The 17,627-nt window shown below is 42.3% G+C and overlaps 1 protein-coding gene across 1 annotated transcript; it reads right to left on the bottom strand.

The window, feature by feature from the left end:
- Window positions 1-3,004: 3,004 nt before the first annotated feature.
- On the bottom strand, window positions 3,005-16,481 carry ppp2r1bb (protein phosphatase 2, regulatory subunit A, beta b). Its single transcript, XM_075473454.1, has 15 exons — window positions 16,346-16,481; window positions 15,580-15,670; window positions 15,356-15,456; window positions 14,929-15,161; window positions 14,620-14,767; window positions 14,319-14,474; window positions 11,980-12,094; window positions 11,808-11,878; window positions 10,320-10,454; window positions 7,932-8,105; window positions 7,669-7,729; window positions 5,277-5,431; window positions 5,008-5,150; window positions 4,829-4,920; window positions 3,005-4,727 (listed from the first exon to the last, which is right to left on the bottom strand). Exons 1-15 carry the CDS (start codon window positions 16,421-16,423, stop codon window positions 4,711-4,713), a joined length of 1,770 nt encoding a protein of 589 aa, XP_075329569.1. The 5' UTR covers window positions 16,424-16,481; the 3' UTR covers window positions 3,005-4,710.
- Between the last annotated feature and the right edge of the window lie 1,146 nt (window positions 16,482-17,627).

Here is a 17,627-nt window from a genome sequence, read left to right as displayed (position 1 = left end):
GTCAATCCAATCAAGCCACTCAGACAGAGAACAGCTAATCCCACAGATACGCCACCACAGGTGGGTGCAGGGGTCAATCTGTTCATGGAAATAGGATTTTCCGTTTGTTTTCCTGGGGTAAGAACACGCGGCTGGTGCTGCTCAGCCAAACTTGTAACGCCCGAAACAGGGAACCCACCCCCCGCGATCACATTTCAGTCGACCCTCCCTTGCATTTTGGCCCGGTATGGGGGGGGGGGGGACGACGACACACACATTATGCTACGCGTTAAAGCTATTTCTCCCTCCCACAAGCAAAAGCATAACCTCGCGGCATTTCTCCTGCAAGACACCAGCATTTCCCAGTTAAATGTAGTTATTTATAGAGCGTGATCGCTGCCTATGAATGCTGCCGAGACCTCCAGCAGGCTGCCTGTCAGACCAGAGAAAGGAGAGCACGATGTGAGGGCAGACAATGGTGATCTGCCCCTTTTTTTTCTTTTTACAGTGCGATATCACAACATCAGAGGCCAATTCACTCATCAGACTGAAGTATACTGTAATGACATCAATGGTTGCCGTGACAACCAGCGGAGGGTGGATGACAACATCCTGCGTCTTTTAGAGATCACAGCGCTGTTCAGGATTAGAGCTGCAAAACAACAGAATCTTTTGCGGGTGGGCTAAATACTCAGGCATCAGAATGATGCTGAAAAATTAAGTTTCATACCAAGCTGCACCTTTTTTTTTTTTTTTTTTTAAGATACTCTGTTTCTGTAGCAGCATTTGAGCTTTGGAGTAAGTGGGTGTGACGTAAATGAGGACTGCTGAAGATGTTCTTACATCAGCTCTGTATGGAAGGTCATACTGCCCTCACAGGCATACTGCACGACCCTACTTCTTCGTCTCCGAGTACACACTGAACACATGCTGGCCGGCAGATGGACAGAGTTAGGAAAATCCCAGCGCACACGACCCAGTAGTGCCTGGAAAAAAAATCAGGTCCTGCAGGCCCTGGGCTGGATGTTTGATCCAAGCCAAGAGTCTCACGCGCACACACACTGCTTGAATGATCCTCTGATAGGCTACTACTTAAGAATTTTTTTTTTTTTTTTAAATAAAGTTTGCCCAGACCACACTGCTTCCCTGATGGATGACAATGAGAAGAGGAAGGATCTGAAGAGACAAGGTGACTTAAAGAAAAGGAGCGGCCCAACGTGCCTTCTCTTCCCGACTGTTTGTCATCCTGAGAGGATCTGGCCTCAGTGTGTGCGCGCGTGTGTGTGCTGTGTGGGGGCTTTGCTTGACTCCTTTCATTATAAATGACACAGTCCTGGGAGGCAGCTGCATTGACGTCAACGCTCTCAGCTCCGTCAAGGGCTCTAGCTGCTGAAAATCCCCCCAAATAACTGGATCTAAATAGAAAGAAATGGGTTGCTGCTGTTTCATCACCGCCTCATAAACTCAAGTGGATTCGGGGGGCGGATTAGCCCTCGTTTTCAAGCAATCGTGCTTTACTGAAGATTTTTGGCTGGAGGAGGAATTGTTGTTGCCCAAAACAGCTTAGAAAAAAAAAACCCCGATCCGTCAGAGGAAAAGCCTAAATTCTGGTGTGCTTGTTTTTTCTTCTTTTTAGATCATTTCTTCAAAAAGCTGAGTCTGTCTTGAAGATGCGGTGTCCTCAATGGTGGGTCTTACTGTGGCAGAATGTGCTGACACACAGCTGCCACGCCAACCTGTGCATTACAGTATCCTGCATGCGCATAACGTGCCCTGGCACCGAGGCGCACAGACAAAGGGCTGCGTGGAGGATTGAGAAAGCACATGGTTCCAAGAAGGGCCGACGAGAGATTTGAGGAGATTAAATAAGGAAGCTGAGATTCTCATAAAGATCTCTGCGGTGAGATACCCCCCCTCCTCCTAATCCTCTTTGCTGACTGTTCGTTTGGAATTAACAAAAATAATAATAATAAAAAGATGCAGCAGATCTGAGATGCTCCAGAAAAAAAACATTTTTAATCGTATATAAAAGAGGCTGATCCAACATGTTTTTTTTTCCCCCCACTTGCTGAAGAAAGATAAATATCCACACACAGCCCAGCCCTTATTTTGCAGTGTTCCTCGCCCCAGCAGCAGTGAGGGTGAAGGAAGGTGTCACCGCTGGATCCGGCCCGCTGCGCGCGCTTCCCCCGTGACCAAAACAGCCCAGAGGAACCTCACTTTCATCTCCTTAGCAGCTGCCTCCCAGACCAGAGCTGAGCAAACATGAGACCCATACAGGAGCGTGTGAAATTGACAACACTCTTGGTTTGTTTGCAGATTAAGAAACTACAGAAAGTACTTAGTGCTCTTGGGAATGTAATTGCCATGCCTCGTGTGTTTATTGCCCATGACCTTGAGAGACTAATAATAAAAATTAAAAAAAAAAAAAAAAGTAAAAAAGAAGCTTTTCTTTCATCTTTAATGATGTTCACCTTGGTGAAAATGTCATGTCCATCTTAAAGCCCGCAGGTGGTAGATTCTGCTTTAGTGAGGTCTCTGCCCAGCAGGGGCGTGAGGGCTGGTGAAAATGGAGGAAACAAATGCAGGAAGAGTCACCTGCTGCAGCCACAGAGAGAAAACTGACTGCAGTTCTATTTGCCCCCCAACTACACAGAGAGCCCTGATCATTAAGCAAAGCGACACGGTGAGGGTTTCAAATCTGGAAATGTTCCGTTTGAGTGGGGAAAGTCCCAACCGAAATTTACAATTAAACCCATTTTGGTGCACAGACATGAGATTTTTCAAATAGTCGAGCCTTCTCTAATTCTATTTGTGTTCAACCACGAGGTGAAGTTACCACCAGTACAAGTGAGAAAGTGCACAAGAGAACTCTTTATAGGGACTGAATATCTCAGCACGGCAAATTTAACAGATTAAAATCCAATGATTGTTTTAATCTGATTAATCCCATTAATGATGTCGCCCTCCAGCGCAGTGACAAGAGGCCGAGATGTGCTGTGAATTAGAGACGTGCTCAACCAGCTTCTTTGTGTTACTTTATTCAGATCAAGATACAGTAGTACAGCATCCCAACTGTGAACTCAGAATAGAAATAAAAGCACAGTCTTTGTGATACAGGACAATCAACAATCAAGGTTTATTCGAAAAAAAAAAAAAGGGGGGGTTGAGAGGGAGGGGAGGGGGTACGGGAACAGCAGGAGGAGTCCCAGGAAAGACAAAAGTTTCTTTTATAAACACGGAGGATACATTTATTCAGACCGCCCGTAACCACCCCAGCTCCCACACCATAATAAAACATTATGCAACCTTAGGTACACATGCTCCAGATCAACCCCCCCCATCCCATTTTCTTTGAAAGCACCCACTTGTTTTCTGTCATGTGGAGATTTGAGCAAAGATTCAAAAGGGGGCGACCCTCAGCGTTCACTGAACTCATGTTCAGAGGTGGATTTAATGGATTTAAGCAACAAAAATTGGGTGGCACCAGAGTGCCGTGGTTTGCCCACGTAGTTGTCGTCAATTCGGCGTTACCTTCTCTAAAACATCAGAGGAACTAAGAGTTCCTTACAGGAAGGATGGCCGTCTCTTTATGGAACAGGTGAGGCTGAAACGGTGTACCATAAAGAAATCACAGCTGCTACTCAGAGTCGTTGGCAAAACAATTTAAGTGCAACGCTGAGAACACACTGCAGAAAATCCCAGCTGACCAATACTTCCCACCCCTCAACAACATCACAGAGGATTAGCAAAGACAATTATGAGTAAGACGTTAAAACTGGGCTGGTCCCCATTACACTGGGCTGAGGCTATTTATCCGTTTGACCAATTCAATCTGTGCTGCTGCACAGAACAAACCGTGCAGAGGGGCATGGTCGTTTTAAAGATGGAGACAGAAGAGTACACCGTGACAGATTGATAAGTACGTGCAATAATCAACAAGGTTAATTCGATTACATGCAGTAATAGACACCCCGTTATTCCTTTGTTCAGGCTTTGCACATTACAATCCTGGAAAGCATCTAGGAGACAACAGGTTTGGACTTGTTAAGGAGCGAAGAGAAAAGAGAGAAAAAAAAAAAAAAAAAAAAAAAAAAAAAAAAAAAAAGGCCTCCTTGACCTGCAAAGACTTTAATGACTCGTCTCGAGCAACACCGGTGTCTCTGGGAATAGAATGCCGTCAAAGGGCTGATTCAGGAGGAAGCTCAGCAAAATAAACAGCCTGTTGCACCATCGGCAGCTAAAAGTTTCCATCTAGCAACCAGGGGGAAAAGTGCAGCAGCACAGAGAGCTAGCGCGGTCCTAGGTAGCAAACACAGACGTGGTATATGCTGCAGCGACTGGCTGAAGTACAGCAGTGGACTAGGAAGTAAAGGGGAGGAATGTGAGAAGGGTTCTGATTAGCAATGCCTAGCGAGTACAGAAGCACATTAGTCAGCATGCACCACTTAATTCAGTTTCATCACACTCCGTGTAAAAGCGAACATTTACAGCAAAGAGGACAATTGACAGAAGCCTGTGCTATGCCTGGACATCGACTACCATTGGACAGTAAAAATCATATTCAAAGAAAAAAGGGAAAAGATAAGGAGAAAACAATTGTTAACAGCCTCTCTATACATTTACCAGTTTATCCTGATCGTCAATAAATATCTTGTAAAAGTGTTGTTTGTTTTCTGGTGGTGGGTGGGGGGTGGGGGGGGTGTCTCTGGTTTAGCCAGGTTGGGTTGGTTATGCCAGGGCCAGAACTGTGAGGAAAGAACAAAACAAGAAAAAGAGAGTGATATACCGGATATAAAGCCATGCCATTTAAAGCTCCAACACAATGATGGAGGAAAGAAATGCTCACCACTAATAGCTTCCTGGGCAAAGTACTTGACATCCATGTCGGAGTCAGTGGCCAGCTTCTCCAGCACAGGTTTCACTTCTGTTTGGAGGGCACTGAAAACCAGGAACACATTGTCAGAGCTGGTTGTTGACTTTAAGATGAATAAAATGCAGTTCTCTGGAGAAAAGCAGACTCCATACTTGCTGTCGAGGACTGGGCCAATCTTCTGAAGTGACTTGGCCACATTGAAGCGTACGTTTGCCACCTGATCGTTGGACATCTTCAGGACCACCGGGAGCATCTGCTTTGTGGTGATGTCCTGACCACATGCCTCGGACAAAGCCTAGGGCAGAAAACGGAGGTCAACAGGACACATAGGTCCTTTACATCATGAACAACGAGTCGTGCAGAAAAAAGTGGCATTAATAGGGACACCGGGCACAAACACGAGCGACTTGCTGTGACTCACGTTGATGCAGAACAGCGTGGTCATCCTGTGGAGGTAATTGGGGTCATTGGCCATGCCCAGCACTTTGGGCACAATGGTGTTTTGTGCCCACTCGGCTCCAAACTTTTCCACAAGCTTCATAAGGTTACAGGTGGCTGCTTCACGGATGGCGTACACTAGAAAAAAAAAACAACATTTTAAGAGAATGTAAAAGTTTGTTCCCTTTCCAGGTTTAGTACCCGTCCACCTGCTTCAGGTTCTGACAATCTGCACCCAGAGCGGGTGAGACGGCGCCAGGAGGACAGCTGAACCGAGTCACAGAAGAGTGAAAGGAGGGACACAAAATTCAGATGCATCCAAATTTTTCATGGTACCTCCGATGCCACAATAACAGGACTTAAACTTCCATACTCAAAGCTGTTTATGAAAATGAGAAGACAAAAGAATGATTTATGACCAACTGTTCAGCTCTGGTGGCACCCTGCTGAAATCATCCGGTCTTTTGCCCTCCTCTACACTTAGCACACGTCACACTGATGCTTTGCGAATGTCGTTTCTGTACATACTTCTCATTTGTTTATCATTAATCGTTTAACTCTTTAAACCATGACCCCCAGTACAAAATTTCATCCTACTCGTGCTGCTATGACAATAAAAGTCTATGACAAGAAAGTAAGAAAGCACAAACGTCAGAGAGAGAATTCTCACGGCAAAGCCAATCAGAGGTGAAGTTAAAGGAGAGTCTGAACACGGTTATGTAGCCGACACATGTCTGCTTTGGGGGGTGGAAATGAGGACTGGCCTTTACAGACTCATGTGTTTGGTGAAGACAAAGACGAGCAGTGGATGACACATCAGATTAGGATATCGCAGCAAAGAGGCTACGAACTCTAAAATGTTGATGCTTTACATGCGCCTTAAATCCAGCAGAAGAGATAACGGGCTCAACCAAAGTTTTAAGGTGGGCTACTTCACCCCTTTATAGGGTGAAGCACATATGGGCAAAATGCCACAGTTTTTAAGTGATGACGCTGAGTAATGGCCGTGAACTATGCCGTCACTGCGGAGTTCAGATAAGAAATGCCACTTCTTTTTATCCCATTTGATATTTGAAGGATATTTTGTTCAAATTAGCGTACCAACATTTGAGTTAAGCTCAAAAATGCCTGTGACGTCAATGACCCTGAGCATCAACTTCTAAAAATGGACATCCTTCTGAAGTATTAAAGCTGTTAATGTCAGAGATAATAAACGGACTGGAACTCTTACCTCAACTAAAGCGGATAGCAAAATAAAGACTGCTGTTCAATAAACGACTTCAAGTGAACTGGATTGATATATTGTTCATGTCCAACCATGACAAAAATGCCAGAACTAACGGCACCAGCATGTTGCATGAAGTGTTAAACCATACAAAGTACTTTCTCTGGAGTAGATTCAGGATGGGAAAGATTCCGGACACATTTCTGTGGCCCCGTCTTTCTTTGAAGAGCTTACGTAAGGGTGGCACAACCCTTACCGAGCCACTCACACCGACAGCATTCCAATGATGTAATGCAGCTGGCTCTTTGTCCTGGTATGTGCCTCTCTAATTGGAAAACTCAATGTCAAGAGAACACTACACACCAAAAGAACATTTTAAGTAAAATCGGCTATAAAAAATGCAGCCATGTGTGTTGTATAGTTATACATACACAGCTCTTCTAGCATGTCACTATGGCTGATGGTGTTGTAGAAAAGTTCAAATTGCAGGTGAGAGATGGAGTCCTTTGCAAATAAACTAACATTAAGTTATCCAACTGATTCTTTTAGGTCCACAAACAACTGCATAAAAACACAGCACTGACTGCAAGCAGTTCATCTTGAGGAGCAAATTGAATCTGAGGAAGAGAAAATATTAGAGAGCACAAGCTTAGCGGTTCTATTTCTGATGGAAACTTTGCCACAACTATTGTACCATAGGTGCAGCCATTTCCCTATCGCATATCCAGGGTCCTGTGTCAGCACAAAGAGTTAGACAACCCTATATCTGTACGTAGAAGACAGCTGAAAGCTGCACCGCGGCACATATCGTTCCTCCCAGGAGCAGCGACTTGCTCACTCCTCCCTTCCTCGCCAGGCTCTCTGTCCCACTAACAGCATACCATCAGCGTGGTGAGAGGAACCGTCTGCTTGCTTGTTAGGTGAGCATGAACAATGATATAGCACAAAGCTCAAGAATAGTCACAGACTTTGAGAGTCAAAAGACAGCAGTTTTGATGCATTTGTGCAGATAAGCGTCGTGGGAATGAGCAGATGTGGCTGAAGCTGCAGAAACAAATCTTCCAGCAAAGGGCTTGTGGGTTGTGAAGGTGTCACACTCATACTGTCTGACATGGCTCTGGGAAAACGTTAACCCATATAAGTGCCTTACCATGGTCAATGAGCCAGGCCATGCAAAGAGTGTTGAGCTTTTCATCAAAGAATTCCACTCCCTGTGGAAACAATGACACGGCTGAATTAGAGCAATTTACTAAACAGCTACAGTGAAATCAGTGCTCAGGTTTAAAACATTTTTTTTTTTTTTTTTTTTATCTGTACTTTGCTATTATTTCTGTTCTTAAACAAGCCACTAATTAGGATGGCATTTAAAACACACATGGGCTTCAGCTGTCTTTTCCAGGTCCTGTGACTCACCAGCTGTCCTGCCAACAAGGGCATGTACTCTATGATGGCAAGGCGAACCCTCCACTTGGCATCCTCAGCCAGCTCCACAATGGCTGGCAGCAGTGACTGGGAGAGCTGACGTATGCCAATCACCTCGTTCACACAGTCTAGGTTTGAGATGATGTTCAGACGCACCTCAGGGCACTGAAAGAAAAAATGAGTCATGGTCACAGTAGCACACTTTTAACAAAACAAGCTCAAACCTAAACATCTAAAATTAAAAACTTTGACTTGCCTCGTCTTTCCCCCTTAAACAAGTAAAAATATGTTGGCTCCAACCAGGCTAAGCCACTTCAGCCTCTCTAAAACAAACTCAATTTTAAAGTAGTTTCGCACAGAATAATGACCTAGGTGCCTACCAAAAAAAAAGCCCTACATGGAGATCTGCTTTCCCTCCAATTTACAGAGGATTGTCACAACTGGAACATCTTAAAAAAACAAACAAAAAAAACATTGAAAATCCAGATGCCACAAACTTAACATGTCGACACTTCCAGTCAGGCAGGTCAACAAAAGAGAGCACAGCAACAAGGTGATGTGCAGATTCTAAATGAACGACATGTCTGCAGAATATTTCCCCATTTCTGTCGCTTATCTGAGAAAATATTCTCAGATAAATGCACCTTGAAATTAAATTAGCAAATCAAGCTGTCAGTCTGGACGGTAATCTAATTAGAGACTTAGTCTTATGTTTGTGCGGTGGGGAAAATGGGCCATCTTTAAATAGGACCAAAGAAAAGCAATGGAAGAACTTCCCAAACATTTCTTTTCTCTTGTGCTCTCATTGAACAAACTGATGTCATATCAGTGTATTTATTTGACGGGTTATGAGTGGGCCGTCGCCGTCTTTAGTTTATCCCTTACATGACAGAATAATGTTTACAAGCACTCAACCCTTAGTCTGCCGATTACTTTTTGTTCTTCCAACAGCTCTCTGAACAAATATTAACTAAATACCTGCCTTATAATGGCAGCGAAATCTAGCTGACATGCAAATAAAGTGATGAAAGTATGCGTCGTGTTACATTACCAAACTATTCTGCTGCCTGGACAGCCGGAGCCATAATATCTACAGTTAGAGCTAAACACATCTAATCAAAATGCAGAATCTATCTGGTTCAACGTTGTCCAACATTTCCATGAAGCTTCCTTCCAGATACAGCAGATCCTCCAATTAGAAGGTCTCAGTTTGGCTGCCAACTGCATGAATCATCCTCCTACCCCTCCAGGTGGCAGCCAGGTACATCTGGTGCCGGGTTCCTACACATTTTCATTTAAAGAATTCCATACTTTTCTGGCATTTCTATCATTTTTTATGGCCATTTTTGATGCCCCAAGTACAAACATCCCAGCTGGGATAGGCTCCAGCTCCCCTGAATTGGATTAGGCAGGTATATGGATGGATGAAGTACAGACCTCTCCATGTCTATTAAACGTCTAGATGGTTTTGAAATCGAATGACGAACATGCATGTCAAATTCTAACGATGTTAAAGTATGTACTATACCACATGCGTTATGTTGTAAAATATTTTTTCCGAGGTACTACAGTACCATGTAATCTAGCTCATACAAATCCCCTTATTCAAGCTGCATTGCTGAAGTAGAAAGCGACACTGAAAGGAACCTGAATCTCTGAACAAGAGGATGTAAACCAGTTCTTCCTATTTTCCTGTTACCAACCCTAAACATGGCGAATAAATAAGACATTTTGGTTCCACCTTTTACCATTTTCTCCTGCACGGTTATCTTAATGAGTTTGTTCTTAAATCACTAGTTTTTCTTCAAGACCAGTTCTGCATAACATGTTCATTTCACCAAACTCAAGTCTAATTAAGAGTAAAATAACCAAAGCGCTGCATGATTTACTGGGTAGTCTGGGCTAACATCTGACTGAAACAGCTAACACAGTGCATGTGGTTTAAACTTATACAGCACCTTTTATCATTAGCTAGCTTCCCAAAAAAAAACAATCTGTACACAGTTTTTCTTATTCACACAGCTGCCACACAAGTTACTAATCATGCAAACTACTGCCACTGGGAGCAACTTGGGTTTCGCTATCTTGACTAAAGACACTTCAGGACAATAGGTGGCAACCTGTTCCTCCACCTGAGGCAGCGCCATCTTTGGTACCCATAAAAGCCACATTGCCATACACATTGTTGGCTGTAGCTAGTTCTGCTTCAGTCATACTAAAAGCCAAAGAAGTGCATCACACTCAGATGCAAGACAGGATTTTTTTTTTTTTTTGTAAATGCTACAAGAATAAGAACAGCCTTGTCCGTTTCCAAAGACAGCTGTGCATTGTATCACAGTAATATTGGAGACCAAAATTACACATCTCCAGTTTCGTTACCTCGTCCTTAAGCTGAGCCAAGAAGAGAGGCAGCAAGTGCTCTATTGTGTTGTCCTTGCCCAGGATGGTCGATAGGCCCATAATGACCGAGGCCAGGGCTGACTTCACATGCTGGTTGGTGTCTGAAACGAGTTCCTGTTCGGGGACAGGACGGACAGGAGACAGAGAGAGGAGCACAAACAAATAATTAAGATGGACAGTTTGGAAATACACATCAAGTCTACTGCTATGGATCATACTCGCAACACACTACAATGAGGCAGGCTATAATTGACTTGTGTGTAAATATACAATAAAGAGAACATAATAATAGTGTAGATAAACAGTGGTTCTACTCAACAAATGTGGGTGGAAAAACAAACAAAAAACACTTAAAATATAACTTGGACATAAACAGATATGGGGGTAATTTCATAAAGGGTCAACATAATTGCTTATAAGCTCCCATATAAAACAAACCAAAAACACATAGACGGTTAATAAAAACCATTAAAGTATTGTGCCACTGGAAAAAAGCATGACCAACTTGGCAAATCACCATCCACCCATGTTTCAGATTCCCTGCAGAGGGACTTCTGTGTGTGGGTCATACGTCCATGAGTCAAGATGACGTTTTTAGTTTGTGTTAGTTTGTTGCTACCTGCATGGCTTTGTTCCACTGCAGATATGTTGACAGGATAAGCAGAGTGACTCTTTCTGACGAGGATTGGTAGCCTTCAAACATTGGTGTTAAGATCCAGGAATTTCAAAGCAGATCACCCCACACCGACTACCTTCAGTGAATTCACTGATAAAAATCAACTGGCGATGATAAAATACTTTGTTCATATGAAGCACTACATCTGCACGTACTCTTCTCCAAAAGCAACAGTGCCACCTGCTGCTCAAAACATGCCAAACACTGACATGCACAAAGCACTTTTCCCACCGTCTTTGATAACAACTCAGCAAGTAACACTGGCGATATGAGTGCATCTAAAGATCTGCTGCCCCTAGAGACTAGAGTCAGACAACCAACGTTTGAATTTTAGCACAACGTGTGCAGTCTACTTTAATGACATTATGGTGTACTCAAAAAAATAAATAAAAAAATAGAACATCAACAGCTTTTGGAGTTATTACTCCCAGTTTTACAACGCTGCTGAGCTCACATTTTGATGAACTATGATTCCTGCACGCTGATGTAAGCAACTGAGGGTTCAACTAGCAATAAAGGATAAACAGCCAAGATCATGAAAACACAGTTTTAGACTCTAGCAAGGTACAGATGCAATACTAATCACATGACTTCCTTGGCAGCGATGAGGAGACCTGGGTTGTAAAAACCTTAAATTGATGTCACAACACCACATGTCTTCATAAACGTTTGGAGGAAGGCTATAAAAGACAAGCCTCTTCTTGAGCTTAACAACTGACAGCAAAGAAAAGAGTCTTTCTTTTGTTGGGGGAGGGTTAAGCACCACAGAATATGTGAATAAAACGGTTTACCTTGACGCAGGGCAAGATGTGAGTCATGATGATTTGCTCACGACTGTCCTCTGGGAGGTTCTCACAGAATTCTAAACAAAGAACAATGACGATCAAAATATGGAAGAGACTGGACATTGGGCTGAATCCAGTTAAACCCCTGCAATTACTCTTTTCGGGAAGTCTCACTTACCTTTGACTTTGTTGGCTGCAGCTGCACGAACCTCGGCTTCACAATCCTTCAGAAGGTTCTGGAAGGCCGGGACCAGGTCATTCTTTGTGATCTCTGGCCCCACTGCTTTCTGGAGCTACGTTAGAAAGAAGCCAAAGCTTTTTAATATCCAAACAAATGCGTGTCAAAAAAGCTAAATAAAGAAACATACATTTTAGTAAAGGGGGATAATAAAAACATAACCGTAACACCAAACTATGTCCAAACCATGATCTACCATTTTGATGGTATAGTGAACAACAATAAATATATTGTACTTAGTGAAGCATCTTTTGAAATTCAATTTCCATAAGTTTCTCATTTTACTTTGCTATAATGGTATCACTTACAAGAAGCATATTCATATGAGGAAAAAATAATAATTCAGAAATGATTTAGCAACACATCTGCACATGTTTTAAAACATAAAACTGTTTAAATAGACAACAATGTGAGTTTATTCCATGCTGCACTGTCTTTTTTTTTTTTTAATATTTTTTGGGGCTTTTTATGCCTTTAATGATAGGACAGCTGGAGAGACAGGAAGCATGGGGCAGAGAGAGGGGGAAGACACGCAGCACAGGGCCGCCCGGTGCGGGACTCGAACCGGGGCCAGCCGCAGCGAGGACCGCAGCCTCCGTACATGGGGCGGCTGCTTAACCCACTACGCCACCGACCGCCCCCATGCTGCACTGTCTTGTTTTTCCCATGTCCTCATATGACCAGGTTGGATTTGTGCTGTTGTAAACAACATCGAGTATTTGTGAACGCCTGTAACAACTTGCAATAGCGACAAGCATTTCCTGAGCTCAGTCTGCTCAACAACAGAAAGAATTATTAAAACCTTACAATATACATAAAATGTATAGTGGGCTGCAAAAGTATTTGCACCCATTGGAATTTTTCCCATGTTGTTACCTTACAACCCGGAAACAATTAACCCAACATGCTAACAACCTTGAATATAAAAAGTCAGCACTTAAAAAAAAAAAAAAACAAAAACAAAAAAAAAAACTTTTGCAGCAACTACAGCTGCAAGTCTCTTTGAGTACATCTTTACGAGCTTGCACATCTAACCGGTGAGATTTTTCTTCAAAGCAGAACTGCACCAGCTCGTCCAAGTTGGATAGGTTCTGTTCATGCAGTGCAATCTTTGAATCATGCCACCATTACTCAGATGGATTAAGGTCGGAGCATAGACAAGGTAATTCTAAAAACATTTCCTCTTAAACCACTCGAGTGTCGTTTGAGCACAATGCTCGGTTCTTTAGGCTGAGTTATACTTCTTTTAACTGCCCTTGCGCTTTCTTCTTGCGCGTATGTTAATGGCTCGAGACGTTTATACTTCATTTAGCTTTGTCGGCGCTTGCGTGTGCTGCATGGCGATTCACTGCCAGGACAGTAGGTGGAGTAGCGGGTTTTTTCAATGACAAGCCTACTATGATGAAAGGAAATTCACCGCCAGGACCTCTTCGAGTGATTCATGCTTCTTCTTCTTGTAAATAGCCGGTATTTTGTCAGATTTTCAACACCTTGGGGGTCTAAACGACTACTTTCTCGCCTGAAAATGTTTCAAATGTTGCTAAAGTTATATATTTACAGAGTTTATAGCTTAAGGGAAATCAGCTTTTCAGGCTGGCTGATTTCGGCTCGGGCAGGAGTGAAGTGCACTGTGTGTAAACGCTCTGCATGCTGTCTGATCGATGAGAATATGTCGTTTTCAAGTAGTAGGCTTGCGTCTTTTCTTGCGTGAAGTTTAGAAAATTGAGGTGACACACGCAAGCTCGCAATGGGGGGCTTGCAACCGCGCAAGGGCTTGCGTTTCTTCTTGCGTCTTGCTTTGCGTCTTGCGTTACCGACTATAAACCAGGCTTTTGTCTCAAATCTGTCAAAGACCGAAACGGGTTTTCCTCAAGAATTCCCCTGTACTTAGCATTATCTATCATTCCCTCAATTCTGACCGTTTTCCCAATCCCTGCTGATTAAAAAAAAAAAAAAAAAACATCCTCATAACATGTTGCTGTCACCTCCATCTTTCACTGTGGGGATGGTGAACAGAGAAGCTGGTTTGGCACAAGACATAGCGTCAACCAGCGGTTAGATGAGATGTTTGGCAAGTCTCCATCATGGCTTTCTGACAAACTACAAATACGTTTTCCTATTATGTTAATAAGAATAATTAGGCCCCAAACGCCTAAGCGTTTGATATATCATTATTGGAATTATTATAAATAGTAAGGTTTCAATACTTTTACTTTTAAGTCTTTAACGTCATTGGTGTTCCAACAGCGTGGTTGAAGGAAAGGAAGTTTTCAGTTTACCTCAGAGAACTTGTCAGCCACCATGTAGCGGACCCTCCAAGACTTATCCTCTGCAGCCTGGCGCAAGGTCGGCATCACCAGTGTCTCCAGGTCCTCCTGAGGCAGCAGAGTGGCAATGCTGACACCAGCCTCCACTGCCAGCAAGCGCACAGAGTCCTGATGGATGAAAGATAATTAGATTAGCGTCGTCAATTCTGGTGTATAACAGCCAGAACACACTTGGACCATGACTGTTTTTTTTGCTTGAGCAAAACCAAGTAAAAAGGTTGAAAAGAAAGACAAGGAGGACAAGCACTCATACCTGCTCATCTGAGGCCAGAGCAGTGAAAAGGGAAATGATGTCACTTTTTACATAATCCAGCTCCAGGACTTTAGCAAACTCCCCAAGTTTTGATGCTGCAGCACGACGCACCATAGGAGTGTCATCAGAGCACAAGGTGCGAAAATGCCTGGCAATAACCACAAACAAATTTCAGAAACAAAACTCACTTTTAAAAACTTACAATCACCAGACCAATGCATTTATTAACATACCCAATGTAACAAATATATGCAACTTAAATTCAGAAGCACTCTAAAGACCATTTCCATCTCTAAGGAAGACACTTACTGTCGGATTTCAGCCTTGACAGTGCTGGAGACGCGAGGATAACACACACTAAAGAGGCCGCAGGCTGATGTGCGGGAGGTGAACCAGTCACCACTGGCCAGCCGCTTCACCAAAGGCTCAAAATGGACCTCCAGGTCAACTGGAGAGTGCTCCTGAGAGATCTTTCGCAGGGATTCCACAGCTTTGTCCCTGACTACGGTTTCTTCTACTGTAGCAAGACTCTCCAGAGGTGGCTGAGCATCAATTTGGAAAGAAGTTAAATCAGCTTATCAGCTTAAAAGCAAATATTGGCTATACTCCTGCATTATTACAATAAGTAAAACGGCATCATATTAGCATAGACTTATTTTAAGCAGAGCCAGGAATGTCTAAGTCATTACAGTTGGTTAGTAGAATATATTCACATGAACGTCTACACTGAACTTACCAGGAGACAATGGACATACTCTGGCCCTCCCACCAACATAGTGAAATTGCCAAGTTGCTCAGCCAATGCCAAAAGCACCTCATCTTCATCATAAATGGTGTCTAAGAGATGACGGGAAAGGTGTTTGGGTGAGAATATATAAATGACATCAACACGTCTGATTTGTGATGATCAAGACGTCAGTACGTCTAGATCATCACAAATCAGATAACTGACAGTATTACCTGTGAGGAAAGGAAGGAGCTCAGTGCGAGTCCTCTCTACACCGAGAGCCAGAGCAATAGTGGACAGCTTCTTGATGCTGTTCAGACGTAACTAAACAAAAAAGAAAGGAAATAAATTAGTAATGCGTTCACAGTGAAGATTTGGCACAATCAACAATGGAAGTAGACGTATTAATCTAACTGTACCAAGGTAGCCAATACAGAATAAACAGGAACTATATCAATTACTGTTGTTGAAAGACCGTCCTTGCTTCAAGTAATTAGCTACAGACTACAATCGATCAGATTACAATGAAGTTGATGTGACTGCGTCGAAATTCCGATTTAACATTTAACGGATGGATAAATGATCATCCGTCAACTCGATCCACTGCGGCCTCGAATGCTGTTTGTTGTGAGGGCTAACTTGTATGTTCATCATCAGGCTAGCATCCTAATTGAAACCAACGATACGGTAAAGCTAGCAGCTAAACCATTGACCTAGTTTGATTGTACTAATAATTTCATCGTATTACATAATTCTGTCGATATTAACACCAACTGACCCAGGCTCATTTTAACCGTGATTTCCGATTAATAATTAATTTTGCAAATCACGACGAGAAGCTATATTAGCCAGGTAGGGTGCGCCCGACAGGCCTTAGCCATGGGACGTTAGCGAGCATATTTGCTAATGAGCTAGCTAGCAATCAGCCGCCTCGCAGAAAAAATGTATAGAACTGCAGTTAGCTTGGCTGTACACGATAAATAACATTAGATTTACAACCTGAACGTCTTCATTTCGCAGCTCATCGATGAGGACGGCGATAGGGTAGAGAGAATCGTCTCCATCAGCTCCTGCCATTTTGGATACTGTTGCTGTTACCGAATGGCGCTGCTGCTGTGCTGCACTACGGGGTTTCTGCCTGAGAACAGCTCTAAGGCCCTCCCTCCGCAGCTGCTCCTGCCTTCATAAAACCACCGACAAGAATCATCGAACTATTTGGTTAGTCTTTGAGTATTATACATGACTAGATTAAACTTCTTACCAAAAAAAAATAAAAAAATCAATACAAAGTTCTATTATATAAAAAAAACAGTTATATAGTTACAGACTTAAAAGCAGTACAATTAACTTTACAGACAATTTTATGAAAATAGTAGGCTACTACAAACAGTAGTGTCACTATTACTGGGGGCGGTAGTCGTAGTTCGGGTCTGATTACTTTAAAATGTTGTCACTTCTCATCTTTTCTATGGCAAATATTGTACTTTCGACTTTACTCCATTCAGATTTTGATATTAGTTACTTTTAAACTGAATTATACTGACTTTATAGAGGTGATTTTCAACTTTTTTGGCATTTGTTTACAGATTCATCAAAATGTGATATTTTCTATTGACTTCCATCACATCTTTTCATTTCAAATGTTGAAAGCATCCAATATCTCAGGAAAAAGATAAGTTTCAAAAGGTTAAAAAACTTGACACAAACGTTTGTTATCAGAGCTCTTCCACGAATATCCATAAAAGATTATAGTGAGAGATACAAACTTCTCAGATTTATCAGACATTTCTTTTAATAAAACTGCAGGCCGTGTAATTTAAAGTGAAACCTTAACGCATATAAGATAAAATCCTTTATCATAATTTATCATAGTAATTTAGCATTGATCAAACCAAATTAAACATGCAAAAGTATGATGACATAAACCTTTGAAACTGTACTCAAGCTGTACTTTTTCTTAAAGTTTTTTGTAAAGACGTTATATCATACATTTATTATACATATAATCGGAGTTGATTATAATTAAGTAATTCCTGTAATCTGATAACATATTTCTAATTACCAACAAACTATCCCAGTTCAAGTATTTGGACTAGATTTAATCTAACATTACATTTCATTAATATTGTGAACTGATAATAGAGTTTGATCACAGCAATACAATGAAAGAAAAGGAAATTACATTCAATAAAAGTAAATGAAAAATGCTAACAAATCAGCACACAAATATGTGTACTAAATGATAGAGCAATAGCGATGCAGATCGAGAATAAGAAGGAGG

The sequence above is a fragment of the Odontesthes bonariensis genome, chromosome 9 (genome assembly GCF_027942865.1).
Source record: "Odontesthes bonariensis isolate fOdoBon6 chromosome 9, fOdoBon6.hap1, whole genome shotgun sequence".
NCBI classification, from domain to species: Eukaryota; Metazoa; Chordata; class Actinopteri; order Atheriniformes; family Atherinopsidae; genus Odontesthes; species Odontesthes bonariensis.
The sequence above is the reverse complement of the archived record's forward strand: the minus strand, read 5'-3'. Positions and strand labels throughout refer to the sequence as shown.